At 36.3% G+C, this 14792-nt stretch overlaps 1 protein-coding gene and 1 pseudogene across 1 annotated transcript; one reads left to right on the top strand and one right to left on the bottom strand.

Annotated features, from left to right (window-relative positions):
* Positions 1–1880: 1880 nt before the first annotated feature.
* On the bottom strand, positions 1881–13133 carry drap1 (DR1-associated protein 1 (negative cofactor 2 alpha)). The gene is made up of 7 exons (XM_052140421.1): positions 12927–13133; positions 11490–11562; positions 9574–9667; positions 9360–9482; positions 9083–9173; positions 8639–8727; positions 1881–2920 (listed from the first exon to the last, which is right to left on the bottom strand). Exons 1-7 carry the CDS (start codon positions 12966–12968, stop codon positions 2758–2760), a joined length of 675 nt encoding a protein of 224 aa, XP_051996381.1. The 5' UTR covers positions 12969–13133; the 3' UTR covers positions 1881–2757.
* On the top strand, positions 13112–14781 carry LOC127618118 (UPF0696 protein C11orf68 homolog; annotated as a pseudogene).
* Positions 14782–14792: the final 11 nt, after the last annotated feature.

The raw sequence follows: 14792 nt of genomic DNA on the forward strand, positions 1-14792 counted from the left end.
TCTATCATTTAACACAGCGTGTATTCAAATCCTGACGAGATTTTCCACGCGGATAAAAGGAGCGGGTCGCTGTCATAGAGGCCTGACATTCATCAAGGACGCAAGTCAATATTTCTGTTCTTCTAATTCATTGCATGCAGTTCATTTACATGACAAACTTGTGTGCTGTCTTTGTTTATATCGCAGTTGCTTGAGGGACTGGATTATATGATAGGACATTGGTGAATTAAAGTACCAGTTTTCAATGCCTAGTAAAGTGCTAACAACATGCTAGCTACATGCCAAAACAGGCGAAGAACACTTAGCCAAGTATCAAAACATTAACAACACCAAGAGAAGAGCTAAACGTGCTAACAACATGCTAGCTACATGCTAACAACACCAAGCAAAGTGCTAAACAAGCTAACATCATGCTTGGAACACCTAGCTAAGAATCAAAACATGCAAAGAACGCCAAGAAAAGTGCTAAAACATGTTAACAACGCCAAAGAAAATGCTAAAACATGCTAACAATGCCAAGCAAAGTGTCAAAACATGGTAACAACATGCTAGCAACACCTAACTGAGCGCCAAAGAAAATGCTAAAACATGCTAACAATGCCAAGCAAAGTGTCAAAACATGGTAACAACATGCTAGCAACACCTAACTGAGTGCCAAAACATGTTAACAATGCCTAGCTACATGCTAAAACATGCTAGCATCATATTAAAACATGCTAACAGCACTACAACATGCTAACAAAACCTAAATAAGTTCTAAAACATGTTAAAACATGATAAAACAGACTAGCAACACCTACCCAAGTATTAAAACATGCTAACAATGCCTTGATAAGTGCTAAAACATGGCTAACAACACATAGCTAAGTATCAAAACATGTTAGCAATGCCTAATAAAGTGCTAACATTGTTAGCAACATGCTAGCAACACCTAACAAAGTGCTAAAACATGAATAACATCTAAGTACCAAAACATGTTAACATTGCCTAGTAAAGTGTTAAAAACAGCCTAACAACATGCTAACATAATGATAGCAAAGTGCTAAACATGTTAGCAACATGTTAACAACACAAAGCAAAGTGCTTAACATGCTAACAACACCTAACAAAGTGCTAAATGTGGCTAACACTACTTAGCTAAGTACCAAAACATGTTATGGCAAATAAAGTGTTAAAAACAACAGGAGGCCCACGGTAGCTCAGCGAGTATTGACGGAGACTACCACCCCTGGAATCGACAGCTTTTTAAAGCCAATCAGTTTTGAGTTCATCTACATGAACCGTCTCTGAAATTAATCTCATGCTTCATAAGAGAGAGCACACTTGATCCGTTTATTCTCTTCCTTCTACTGGTCATATGACGTTGGGCTTCCAAAGGTGTACATATAAACACGTTCATATATAAAACTCAGAAGTCAGCACACGGTTGCTCCCAAATAATGGAATCAGCTCACCACAGAAATAAAGTGACGTTTCGAGCGACATGCTCTTCATCAGACTTCACTGGGAGGAACAGTGTGAGACATTGTGCATCTAATCATGTAGAGTTTGAATAGAAAAATAAATCGAATGATCAACAGGGAGGAGAAAACACGGCCCATATATTTTGTGGTTGATGTCAAAGGTCGTGTGTAGAAGCTCATCACATTAGACAGATATCCACATAGACAGTTTGTGTGACATGAACTCAAACTCCATAATACATTTCTATATTATAGAGTTTTGGTAGTGTGTCGAGTCAGCACGATGTACAATCTGGATCCTGAAGTATGTTTGGAGTCTATAAATGGATGGTTTTAATGTTGAGACAATCTGACTTCTGGTCACAATCTCTTCAGAGCAAAATCGCATTAAAAGGAGCAAAATACTGAAACCTCAAATTTTATTTCACTCGTACAAAATCAAGAGAATGTTAAAAGTGAACAGACAGTCTCAGTGTACACATTTAGACAAGAGAAATCGAGCTGTCAAACTTCTCTTCAACTTCACAGCAAACATTAAAAGAGTCTAAAAGATATAAAACAAAAAGGGAATAATTTATACAAATGTGCATCATACAGGGGAAATTATGACTCAAAGCAAATGTGTTTTAAACCTTTAAAACGCTCACCCATGACCCAGCGGGATGAATTAATCAAGACAATATCATCCAATTAACAGAAGAGAGAAACAGAGTTTGTGCCTTGTAAAGACTGCATGAAGGTGCCGATCAAGAGACATTAGCTTTAGACAGGTTTACTGGAGTTTAATCATATAAAACTAGCATTAAAAAACAAAATAACAAAACTGTTTGCAGTCTTTATGCTGTTCCCTATCGCAAAACAATTCAATGATCCGAACGACCAGATCTGAAGCATTTTCTGCAAAAACCAAAGAAAATTAATTCTCAAAATGACTCAATGTCCTTTCTTTGTGTGAGTATTGTATTTAGAGTTGCTCTGAAAAACACTGAGGACATAACGCGGGCGATTAGAACCGGTGCTTTGCGGAGGCAAAGGCAGAAAAACGAACAACACAAAACTAAGTGCAGAAATGCCACTTAGGTGTCCTTTTCCAAAAAAGCAGACTTTATGTAAAACAACCATGGCTGATCATTGACAATAAAATAAGATAAAAATTAAAACAGAACCAATTCATCTTCCTGTGACGCGGCTGCATGATTCCTACACTCGCAGCGATTTATGACTGTTCGTTTGTCCCGTTTATAATTCCAGCCAATGAAGAACTTCAGAAAATCAACAGAAAAGAGTCGAGGAGCTACGAGTCGTAGTCTTCGTCGTCTTCGTTCTTCTGCGGCATGGGGGCGGGGGGAGGCGGGGCCATACCCATCAGTGATGGGTGGGGGGCGAATGAGGTCATGGGCATCATGTGCCCGCCCTGCTGGCCACTCATGGGCATGTACTGGGGTGGCATGTCTTTACTGTTTAAAAGAAAGAAAAAAAACACAGGTTTTTAAATAATAATTGAATTAACTGAGCAATCAGAGCAGTGTTTATTAAAGATATTAATTTACATTCACACTAAATACAGTTAATTAACCCTTTAAGCTCAAACGGGCCAACATTTTATTGCATCAGTAAATACGTCAAACTCATCAAATATTCATGTGTCAGATGTTGCTGGAAAGTTCTCAAAGAGTAAAATACAACCAGACTATTTGTTTTATTCACAGACACAAATATAGCGAGTAACAGCTAAATATATGTCTTTGACAATTATGTTGGTGTTGCTTATATGCAGCGTTTATACTTATAACTCCACGAAACATAAACGGATCATAAAATATCACATATGATTATTTAGAGTCAGTGATTATCTGTCAATTGAGTCCACACACAAGATAATCAGATGAATAGATCATTAGATAATCCACATGAAGCACAATGTTACATATGACCACCAGGAGATGGCGCCAAATACACGACACAGACTCAATGATGACTCAAATGACACAGAATGAAACTCATTCTGTGAAATCTCATGAGTAAAATCATGTGTGCATGCTATGCAAACCTTTAGTCATTGTTGTGTTTGCATGTGTAATTAGTTCTTATGTACAATTATTATCTTTTATTTGTTTGGAGATGTTTTTGGACACTATGATCAATTATATTTGTAATGTTGGAACTTTTGATTGATTTGTCGTATCAACACAACATGTTTCTCAGATACATTTGACATGTTTTGGAACAAAACAAAAAGCAGTTGTTCCAGAGCCGCCTTATTTATACCCAGAGATATATGATGTCAAATTAGACAAATAAAAAAAAAAGTTAATTTCTGTCTCGTTATTTGTTTTTCAGCAGTTTCTTAGGCTGAGAATCTCATAATGTATCATAATCTATATCATTTGAAAATGACACCAAACACTTCACCCTCCTTGTTTTTTTGTCAAGCCTTTAATTTTAGGTATGCCACTGACAGAAAATATTTACAAACACGCTCAGGACGTAAAGGGTTAAATCTGCCAGGGTTGTCAACTTTGTTTCAGAAATAAATATTAATAAAAACACAATTGTATTCATATTACGCATATTACTGTGTATTTTGTTCATGTCTCTTTGTATTTATTGTAACTGTATCACAAGTTGTTTTAACATTTACAGTTTTAACACAATTACAGATATTGACAATTTATTTCTTACTGCTACTGTATGTATTACTCACTAGTAAACATGATCATGTTACAAAGTTATTTTAACTAGTAAGTTAACCTTTTAAAATATCTTTAATTACTTTTTAATAGGGCTGTCAATCAATTTATTTTTAATCAAATTAATTTTATGGTGTCCCGATTAATTAATCGATTAAATATATATATAAAATATTGTAGCAGAAGAGTTCATCATTAATAAAACAATATAAAAAGCGGCTTTAGAACACAATGTATTGATTAATATCATATTATTGATCATAAGTCAATCATTGACACACAGTTCACAGTAATCCATTACACAAGTGAATTTATCAATCAGAGATTTATTATGAGGGCTTGTTTAAGGACTGTTAATCTACACCTGCGTCAGACGCGCTTGTGTCGCGTCTCGGGTGTGTTGTGTCATAAACATACATTATTAGTTCACTGTGTCATTAAATATAGTTTAATACTCAATCTTTAAACACATCTTGAGATCCCTTAGTTCAGATTTGTGCTCCAACAAGTGTTTTGAACGCAAGAATGTTTCTCATATACAGATGGCATGATTGGGAACAAAATAATTTTTTCAGAGCCACCTTATTTACACCCAGAGATATATAATGTCAAATATGACAAATCATTTTTGGCTCAATTTGTTTTGATTTTTTCAGCAGTTTCTTGGGCTGAGAGTCTCAGAATGCATCAATCTATATAATTAAAAAACTTGAAAAGTTCTCTTTACAATGATACCAAACATTTGACCCTCCATTCTATTTTGTCACCTCAATTTAGTTAGTCGTTTGTAGTGCTGCATCTAACGATTATTTCTTGATTAATCAGATTTTAAAAAACAACATTTGATATTCTGTATTTTATTTAAATGCGTTTAAAAAAAGATATAAAAAGGGTGTAATGATTTGGTTCGATTCAACGTACTGAATTAACAATTATATTATCATAAAACATTTTTTTTTTTTATTAATATTTGATTTTTTATCCCCTTTTCTCCCAATTTGGAATGCCCAATTCCCAGTACTTAGTAGGTCCTCGTGGTGGCGTAGTGACTCAATTCAGGTGGTGGAGGACGAGTCTCAGTTGCGTTCGCGTCTGAGACCGTCAATCCACGCATCTGATCATGTGACTCGTTGTGCATGACACCACGGAGACTCACAGCATGTGGAGGCTCATGCTACTCTCCACAATCCACACACAACTCACCACACGCCCCATTGAGAGAACCACTAATCACCACCACGAGGAGGTTACCCCATGTGACTCTACCCTCCCTAGCAACCGGGACAATTTGGTTACCCCATGTGACTCTGCCCTCCCTAGCAACCGGGACAATTTGGTTGCTTAGGAGACCTGGCTGGAGTCACTCAGCATGCCTTGGATTCAAACTCACGACTCCAGGTGTGATAGTCACAAAACTTTTAATGATTCAGGCTTTAAAAGTTTTAAAGTGAAGTTTGAATGTTTTTTTAATTACTTTTAGGAAAATGCACAATTATTTTCCTAAATAGAAATACTGTTCATGGGAGTAAACATCAGCCCAGCAGAGGGCAATGGAGACACCAGAATAGAAATATTAATAATTCTGCCCAGTTGAAGAATACATTATTAGATGCACAAGCTTCTATTACATACAAGTATTTAAAATTTATATAGTACATTTTTAAAGTATCGTCACGGATTACATGTTTCTAAAGTATTCTTTTCAAAGGTAGTGTTTGCTTATCCAGTAAAATAATATATTATATATTAATACTGGTGAAATCAGACAATACATTTGTGAATATCAGGACTATCAGATATCAGGACCCATAGCATTATTATACATTACATTCAGCATTCAGTTTACTATAATGTAGTACAATCATCAGATTCACTCGTGCTGAAAAGTGTCATCCCGGTGGTGCTCATTGTTTTAAAACACTTTAAAAACAGGAACACTTTGACCTCAGAGACATCAGTGTGATATCCATGAAAGTTGCGCGGTTGATTACATTGAAACTGAAATCGAGATATGAGGTTGCATGAGTTTAACCCAAATGATTGCACTCCCGGTTTGGTAGAGGTGGATGCGTGCACTCGCTTGCATAGTGAAGTTTAACGGAGACTCAATTGCGGTAAAGACAAACGCCTGATCTTGAATTCATAACATGAATACATTACAAAACATATAAAATAGCAGTAAAATGAAAATTATGTGCTGGAGAGAAACAAGTCTTGAGCACATGAAACAGCACAATCACACGGTCAACACACCTGACGCAGAAACACATGAAACTGTATTCTTATTCTGATCTTTCAAGTGTTGATAAAGTGCTCTTGTCTGCTGGACATATTGGGTTTTCTCCGCTTTTATTTCAGGTTAGTTTGTTCATTCATGAGATTTTCTATTTTAAATACACACACAATTGAAGTCAGAAGTTTACATACACTTTGTTAGTATTTGGTGGCATTGCCTTCAAATTGTTTAACTTGGGTCAAATGCTTTGGGGATCCTTCCACAAGCTTCTCACAATAAGTTACTGGAATTTTGTCCCATTCCTGCAAACAGAACTGGTGTAACTGAGTCAGGTTTGTAGGACTCTTTAATCACACACGCTTCTTCAGTTCTGCCCACAAATCTTCTATGGGATTGAGGTCAGGAGTTTGTGATGCCGCTCCAATACCTTGACCTTGTTGTCCTGAAGCCATTTTGCCACAACTTTGGAGGCTTTGGGTCATTTTTCATTTGGAAGACCCATTTTTGTCCAAGCTTTAACTTCCTGTCTGATGTCTTGAGATGTTGCTTCAATATATCCACATAATGTTCCTTCCTCATGATGTCATCTATTTAGTGAAGTGCACCAGTCCCTCCTGCAGCACCCCCACAACATGCTGATGCACCCCCATGCTTCACGGTTGGGATGCTGTTCTTCACCCTTTTCCCTCCAAACATAACGATGGTCATTATGGCCAAACAGTTCAATATGTGTCATCAGACCAGAGGACATTTCTCAAAAAGTAAGATATTTGTCCCCATGTGCACTTGCAAACTGTATTCTGGCTTGTTTATGGTGGTTTTGGAGCAGCGGCTTCTTCCTTGCTGAGCCTTTCAGGTGATGTCCATATAGGACTCATTTTGCTGTGGATCTAGATACTCATCCACCTGTTTCCTCCAGCATCTTCACAAGGTCCTTTGCTGTTGTTCTGGGATTGATTTGCACTTTTCACACAAACTACATTCATCTCTAGGAGACAGAATGTGTCTCCTTCCTGAGCGGTGTGATGACTGTGTGGTCACATGGTGTTTATACTTGTGTACTATTGTTGTACAGATGAACGTGGCACCTTCAGGTGTTTGGAAATGGCTCCTAAGGACGAACCAGACTTGTGGAGGTCCACAAATTGTTTTTGAGGTCTTGACTGATTTCTGTTGATTTTCTCATGATGTCAAGCAAAGAGACACTGACTTTTAAGGTCGGCCTTAAAATACATCCACAGGTACACCTCCTATCAGAAGCTAATTGGCTAAATGTCTAAAGGCTTGACATCATTTTCTGGAATATTCCAAGCTGCTTAAAGGCACAGTTAACTTAGTGTATTTAAACTTCTGACCCACTGGAATTGTGATATAGTCAATTAAAAGTGAAACAATCGGTCTGTAAACCATTGTTGGAAAAATTATTGCACAAAGTAGATGCCCTAAACAACTTGCCAAACCTATAGTTTGCTAATATTAAATCTGTGATTTAACTGTGAAATGGAGTGATTAAAACATTTGTTTGTAAGTGTATCTAATCTTCTGACTTCAACTATATGTATGTATGTGTGTATACACACACACACACACACTCCTGCCTAATATTGTGTAGGTCCCCTTGTGCCACCCAAACAGCGCCAACCCACATGTGAGAACAGCATTCAGAGATTATATTCTTCTCATCACAATTGTACAGAGTGATTATCTGAGTTACTGTAGACTTTATCAGTTTAAACCAGTCTCTGTTGACCTCTCTCGGTGCTGTTTCAGTGGCACAAAGGGACCTACACAATATTAGGCATGTGGTATTAATGTTGTGGCCAATCAGTGTTATGTGTATATATATATATATATATATATATATTACTTTTCATTGCCGATATAATATTAATCTTTGCCTTCAGTGATTCTGATAGATAAATCAAGTTACATATCATGAAAGTAAATTATTTTGCTCATTCGGACTGTGCTTGATTAACTCATTCTCTAAAATGATTTGGACCTCCTAAATGCTTCATATGAGAGAAACAGAAGAGGCGGTTTGATTATTAGCACATTAAACCATTCAGTTTCACACATCACTCTGCTACTCGATGAAAAGTAAAAAATGCAGTCACACTACAGAAAAATGTGCACTGGAGGCCGTGTGTTACGTGATTTTACCACGGTTAAAAGGCCCACATCAGGCTGTGCCAACACTAATGCATGCTTCCTGCTTTAATATCCATAATAAGTATGTATGGATGAACCTGTTGTAGTACGCAGGCTGCATGTTTGTGCTGGATTGAGACACATCCTCGTCATCTTCTCCATCAGTCTCACTGTCCTCTGAATCATCCTGGAGACAAAACAATATCAACGTTTGCATTGCAGGATTACATATAAAAATAAAAACATCATTTTATGATATCCAGTCTCTCTCATCACATTTAATTCAGATGCCAAATTCACAGTTACGCTTGTGGTAAGCTAAAAATCATTGACAAAAACTAACCTAACCCTCATGCCCCAAACTAAACTGGATAATACTCTCTGAATTAACAAAACTTGCCAAGTAAGGTCAACAATGTAGCATACTACTGTTTATGGTAGCACACTGCATACTTCCACATACTGTTTTTATACTTTTTGCTCTGTGGTATACATTATATACTAGTTATCCATTTCAAAGCTTTACCTGGTGTGGTATTTACCTCTTGTTCGGACTCTGTGCCTGAGAGTTTCTTGTCTTTGCCCTTTGCCCCCGCACCACCATTCTTGCGCCCCGAGCCCGGCTTACGGCCTCTGAAAGACACCAAAAAAACATTTTAAACACAAACACGAGCACTCTAAAACACTGTTAGGAGCAACTATCTAAGAGTAGCGATGCTATTAACATTTTACATTTTCCACATTAAAGTAGCTTCACAACATAGTGCACTGAACAGAATCTGAACAGGAACAGATTGTATGATATGTTGAAGATCTGACCTGCGTGAGATTTTCTCTCCACCCTCTGTGTGGTTCTCCTCGCCGTCACCCTGCATGTCAGGAACCGCGGCCACTAGATCCTTCAGGAAATCAAACTGCTGCTCCAGTTCAATGCATTGCTTTCTGTAAACACACATATAGGCATAAGAAACAACACAACTAAACTGCTTTAACAAATGCAGAATATTTTGTATTACATAATGTGATGACTTACAAGTGTGATGTCGTCATTGTTTTGGCATTGCGCGATTGGGTGATGTGACAGGCCTTTGTCAGGAGAGACTCCAGGAAGAGCTCCAGTGCACGCGCTTAATTCATAATCAAGTCAAAGACTGTTGATAATTGAATGTTTTTGCTTGTATCTTCACACGGAACATAAAATCTCACATAACATATGACGATTATCTGTCAATGGAGTCCACACACAAGATAATCAGATGTATAGATCATTAGATAATCCACATGAAGCACAATGTTACATATGACCACCAGATGGCGCCAAATACACGACACAGACTCAATGATGACTCAAATGACACAGAATGAAACTCATTCTGTGAAATCTCATGACTAAAATCATGTCTGCATGCTATGCAAACCTTTAGTCATTGTTGTGTTTGCATGTGTAATTAGTTCTGATGTACAATTATTATCTTTTATTTGTTTGGAGATGTTTTTGGACACTATGATACATTATATTTGTAATGTTGTAACTTTTGATTGATTTGTCGTATCAACACAACATGTTTCACAGATACAGTTGACATGTTTTTTAACAAAACAAAAAGCAGTTTTTCCAGAGCCGCCTTATTTATACCCAGAGATATATGATGTCAAATTAGACAAAAAAAAAAAAAAGTACATTTGTGAAAAAAATGTTCAGCAGTTTCTTAGGCTGAGAATCTCATAATGTATCATAATCTATATCATTTGAAAATGACACCAAACACTTCACCCTCCTTGTTTTTTTGTCAAGCCTTTAATTTTAGGTATGCCACTGACAGAAAATATTTACAAACACGCTCAGGACGTAAAGGGTTAAATCTGCCAGGGTTGTCAACTTTTCGTTTCAGAAATAAATATTAATAAAAACACAATTGTATTCATATTACGCATATTACTGTGTATTTTGTTCATGTCTCTTTGTATTTATTGTAACTGTATCACAAGTTGTTTTAACATTTACAGTTTTAACACAATTACAGATATTGACAATTTATTTCTTACTGCTACTGTATGTATTACTCACTAGTAAACATGATCATGTTACAAAGTTATTTTAACTAGTAAGTTAACCTTTTAAAATATCTTTAATTACTTTTTAATAGGGCTGTCAATCAATTTATTTTTAATCAAATTAATTTTATGGTGTCCCGATTAATTAATCGATTAAATATATATATAAAATATTGTAGCAGAAGAGTTCATCATTAATAAAACAATATAAAAAAAAAATTATATTGTAAAATTAAATCACACTGAATTAACACGTTAAATCGTCAGCTCTAATATTTAATTTATTGATACCTCAAAAAATCTAATATGTTGAAATACATGTATCAAAAATTAGCATTTTTACTATTTGTAATTTAATCGATGTCAGGAATAGATATTTGCACCAGTAAACATGAAAAATGTTTACTAGAAAAAGGTGCATTGCTGAAATGTGAAATTTCATATAAATTAGACATCTGTAATTGCATGTTGAAAAAGAATTAATGACAGATGATTGTTTAATTATACTAGTGAAAATACTGTTTAATTCAAGAATGGGTATTTCTGCGAGTAATTATGTCATTTTTGTCCTAGTGCAAGATGTAATTCCACTGCTGATCTCAAGAATAAGCATTTTAACTAGTGAAAATTGAATTATAAATATCAATAATTAATATTTTGAACATGATTACAAGTCAAAAGCTATAACCGTGTGTATAGTTTCCTTTTTGAGCACATGTCAAATGTGACTTTCTGGCTCCTCTCACAAACTAGAAATAAACAGATTGTGATGTTACTGCATGTGTTTGTAGTGCAGAATAGAAACCAGTCTCATGAGATCCGGTCTCTATACAACACAACCGGTTCCAAAACAAACATGGTGATGATCCACTCGAGGTGAAAGTGAAAGGATACAGATGATCACAGGAACTGCAGCTGCGACTTTACCGATTTCTTCATCTGTCTGCATAATCTTCTTAATTCTGGCCTGAAACACACACACACACACACACACACACACACACACACACACAACACACACAAAACTACATCTGAAACATTCACTCATTTAATAATCAGTCTGTACACAAACACTGTTAGCAGGTCATAAGGTTGCATGAGGTGATAAATATCTAGTTAAAAACACAAGTAAAAATCATAGAAATTAAATCTTAGTGTCCATGTCAGTTTCACAAATGTTTGACTTTTTTTTTTTTTTACATTTTCTACAAAATAAATACATAAATACATTAACATTTTAACTAGTGAATGTACACAACTTAATCATTAATTAAATATATATATATATATATAATAATGAAGTTGTGTACATTCATGTTTAGGACAAGCTGAAAGCATTTTAATACTTTTGATGGTTACAAATAATAAATTATACTTAAAAAAATATATATATATATGTTCAATAAATACATTTAACTATTTTTCGGGGTAAAATTAGTTTTTTGCCTTTTTTCAAATATATATATATATATATCAAGAATATGAAACATATTTTAACTTGAAACATAGGCTAAAAAAAAAAACAAGTTGTTGTTGTTGTTATCTATTTTTCAAGGAATAATTAGTTGGGTTTTTTTTGTTTAGAAATATCATTTGAGATTTCACAAGTCAAAATAATATCTGATATTTAAGGACATGACAAAATAATGATACTTTTACTAAAAGGGGTCAAATAAAAATATACCTGCACAAGTAAATAATCCTTTCTATATGATATTAATTTAAGGTGTATTTACTCACAGGCCTCTAAAAGCTAGAAAATATTGGTTACACGACCTGACTTTGATTTGGTTTTGTTAATATCAAGTTGTTTGTAAATGGCATTATTAATGTATTTTGGATTAATTTAAAGCAAAATAACGATGTCACATCTTGACCCTAATATTAAAAGTGAAACATGTCATGTGTGTTGTTTAAATGTCATGCACTTCACATTAATTGATCATATTTAAATCATTGATCATACTGATCATCATGACATACTAAACACATTCAAACATTACAGTTAGCATTCATGCTAAAGACCCCTATCCTTAAATAAATCTACACAATCATTTTCATTCATAATCTTAGTTTGAGTCCACATTGAACCATTACACCACCTGACGTCATAAAGTGACAGATTAGATCAGTTTAAACCCGATTAAAGTGATTAATCTCAGACACACTGCTGTTAGCATGCTAACAGCTAACTGATTAGCCTGAATGAATGTGTGTTTCCCATTATGTTTCTGTCATTTGTTCTAGTCTAAAGCACCAACTAACTGTTAAATGCTCTTAAACTCGTATATTTCACTGAATATGGTGGATTTAGAGAGTGTTTTGTCTCACCGGAGGGAATCTGGAGTTATATTTCTTCTTTTTGCTCGGCATTTTAACGGAAAAACGGACCGGTTCCGGCACCTCTAACTCGATTCTGTCAGTCAACCGTTAAATTAAATGAATATGAATAATTAACGTCTGTATTCCAGTAAATCCGCCGCAGGGGCGTTTAAAGCACCATTGCTGATCACCTTATGTTTGTTTGTGCGAGTTTTATCGTCGTGTTACGGTGAATTCAGCGTGTTGACTTTCTGACTGCGCGAGTTTTCGCGGGTTTACGGTTTGTTTCGCGCGCTTCCGGTGTTTAAATAAAGTCCGTTTGGTCTGAGCGGGAAGCGGAAGTGCTGAGGCAGAAAACTGGGAAAGAGTCGCAGTGACTCAGCAGAATTATACCAGAAGAAAAGAACGCAAAAGTGAAAATATTAAAATTTTAATACATTTAATGAGGCGAGTAGTTGTTTAAAAATGATCATATGAGCGTTTGAAATTAATTATGGGTTATTTTGTTTGAGGTAGCGTGAGATTTGTGATTATTAATTCACCACTGACCAGTGAAAAAGTAATAGCTAATGCAACCACACACAGGTGGACAAAAAATTAGGCAGATAAATAAGAGTTGTTGATTTATAGATCCCCCTAAAACATTAATAAAAAACAGTTTTGTGATCATAAAGTTACATTAAATTCTGTGTCTGAATTCTTTTGAAATCCCACAGCAAACGTGCCCACATTCAAATCCCCAGACAGAACGCAAAGGATGGCGCAGGTCAGGCCGGGAGGTCCGAACATTTCTCAGCAGAAGACTGCGCCGCTGAGTCGATGGACGCAGAGATGGACCCCTGGATCATATTTGATGCCTGCCAAATACCCAGGGTCTGAATTTAATGGGTGGTTAGTGTTCTACAGACCCTCACAAGTCAGTCGCCATGGAGATGAGTGGGGCACCTGACCCATGGGTTGTATTGCAATCTGTGGGCCGAAGTACTTGAAGGTGTCGTGTGATGTCAAGGGTCTGCTGGACAGAGCTAACACTGTTGGACACCTGCCAAAGTGTCACTTTGGTGGCACTTTACACGTCCTGTAAAGGAAGTGGCTCATGCATTTGGACACCGGCTTCAAAGTGGACCGCGCTTGGCATCGTCAAAGCCACTCTAGATGGCAAGATTTCATTGGCCAAAGTGAGTCCATGAAATGACAAATATGACACCAAATATGTGATTTGCGTCTACAATCCCAACTTTACAGATGTAGAGGAGGTGATGCAGTTCGACGCTGAAATCCAGGCCTCAGGAGTGAAGTGTGTTCTCCACTATAAACTGGATGTGTACTTGTTTTTGGGAATCTACCGGAACAACCGTTGGAAAACCTGTCCGTCCATCTATGAGAGCATGTTTGACCTGGAGAGCATTCCTTGCCGCTCCCACATCATCAACAGGGTCACCAATTTAGAAATCACCCGAGAAGCTTTTCCGGTACACCCGAACAGTACCGGTCCCGTAACTGGGTGATGGCTGGCGTCTGGTTTAGCGACAGTTGGACTCAAGGATGAGGTGTGAGGAGCACTTTGGAGTACCAGGAAGTCTTGGTCTAATCGGTTTTGTTTTAATTTCTGCACTTGGCGTGACTTCACTTGATTATGTAAAGATTGAAGGAGATTTGTCTTGTAAAACTCTTTTGCATCGCAGACTGATTAGCATTTGAGATGATATATCGTACGATCACCCAGACAAAACTGCATGTTGACTTGTGTAAATCTAAGGTAATACACAAAATGATTGATTAAGGGCTATAAATAACTGTGTTTTCCATTTAAAACATGTTAAGTGAAAACTTTTGTATGTTTATAAAGGATTTGTTGTTCCAGATTATGTGAGC

This window comes from Xyrauchen texanus, chromosome 2 (genome assembly GCF_025860055.1).
Source record: "Xyrauchen texanus isolate HMW12.3.18 chromosome 2, RBS_HiC_50CHRs, whole genome shotgun sequence".
Taxonomy (NCBI): Eukaryota; Metazoa; Chordata; class Actinopteri; order Cypriniformes; family Catostomidae; genus Xyrauchen; species Xyrauchen texanus.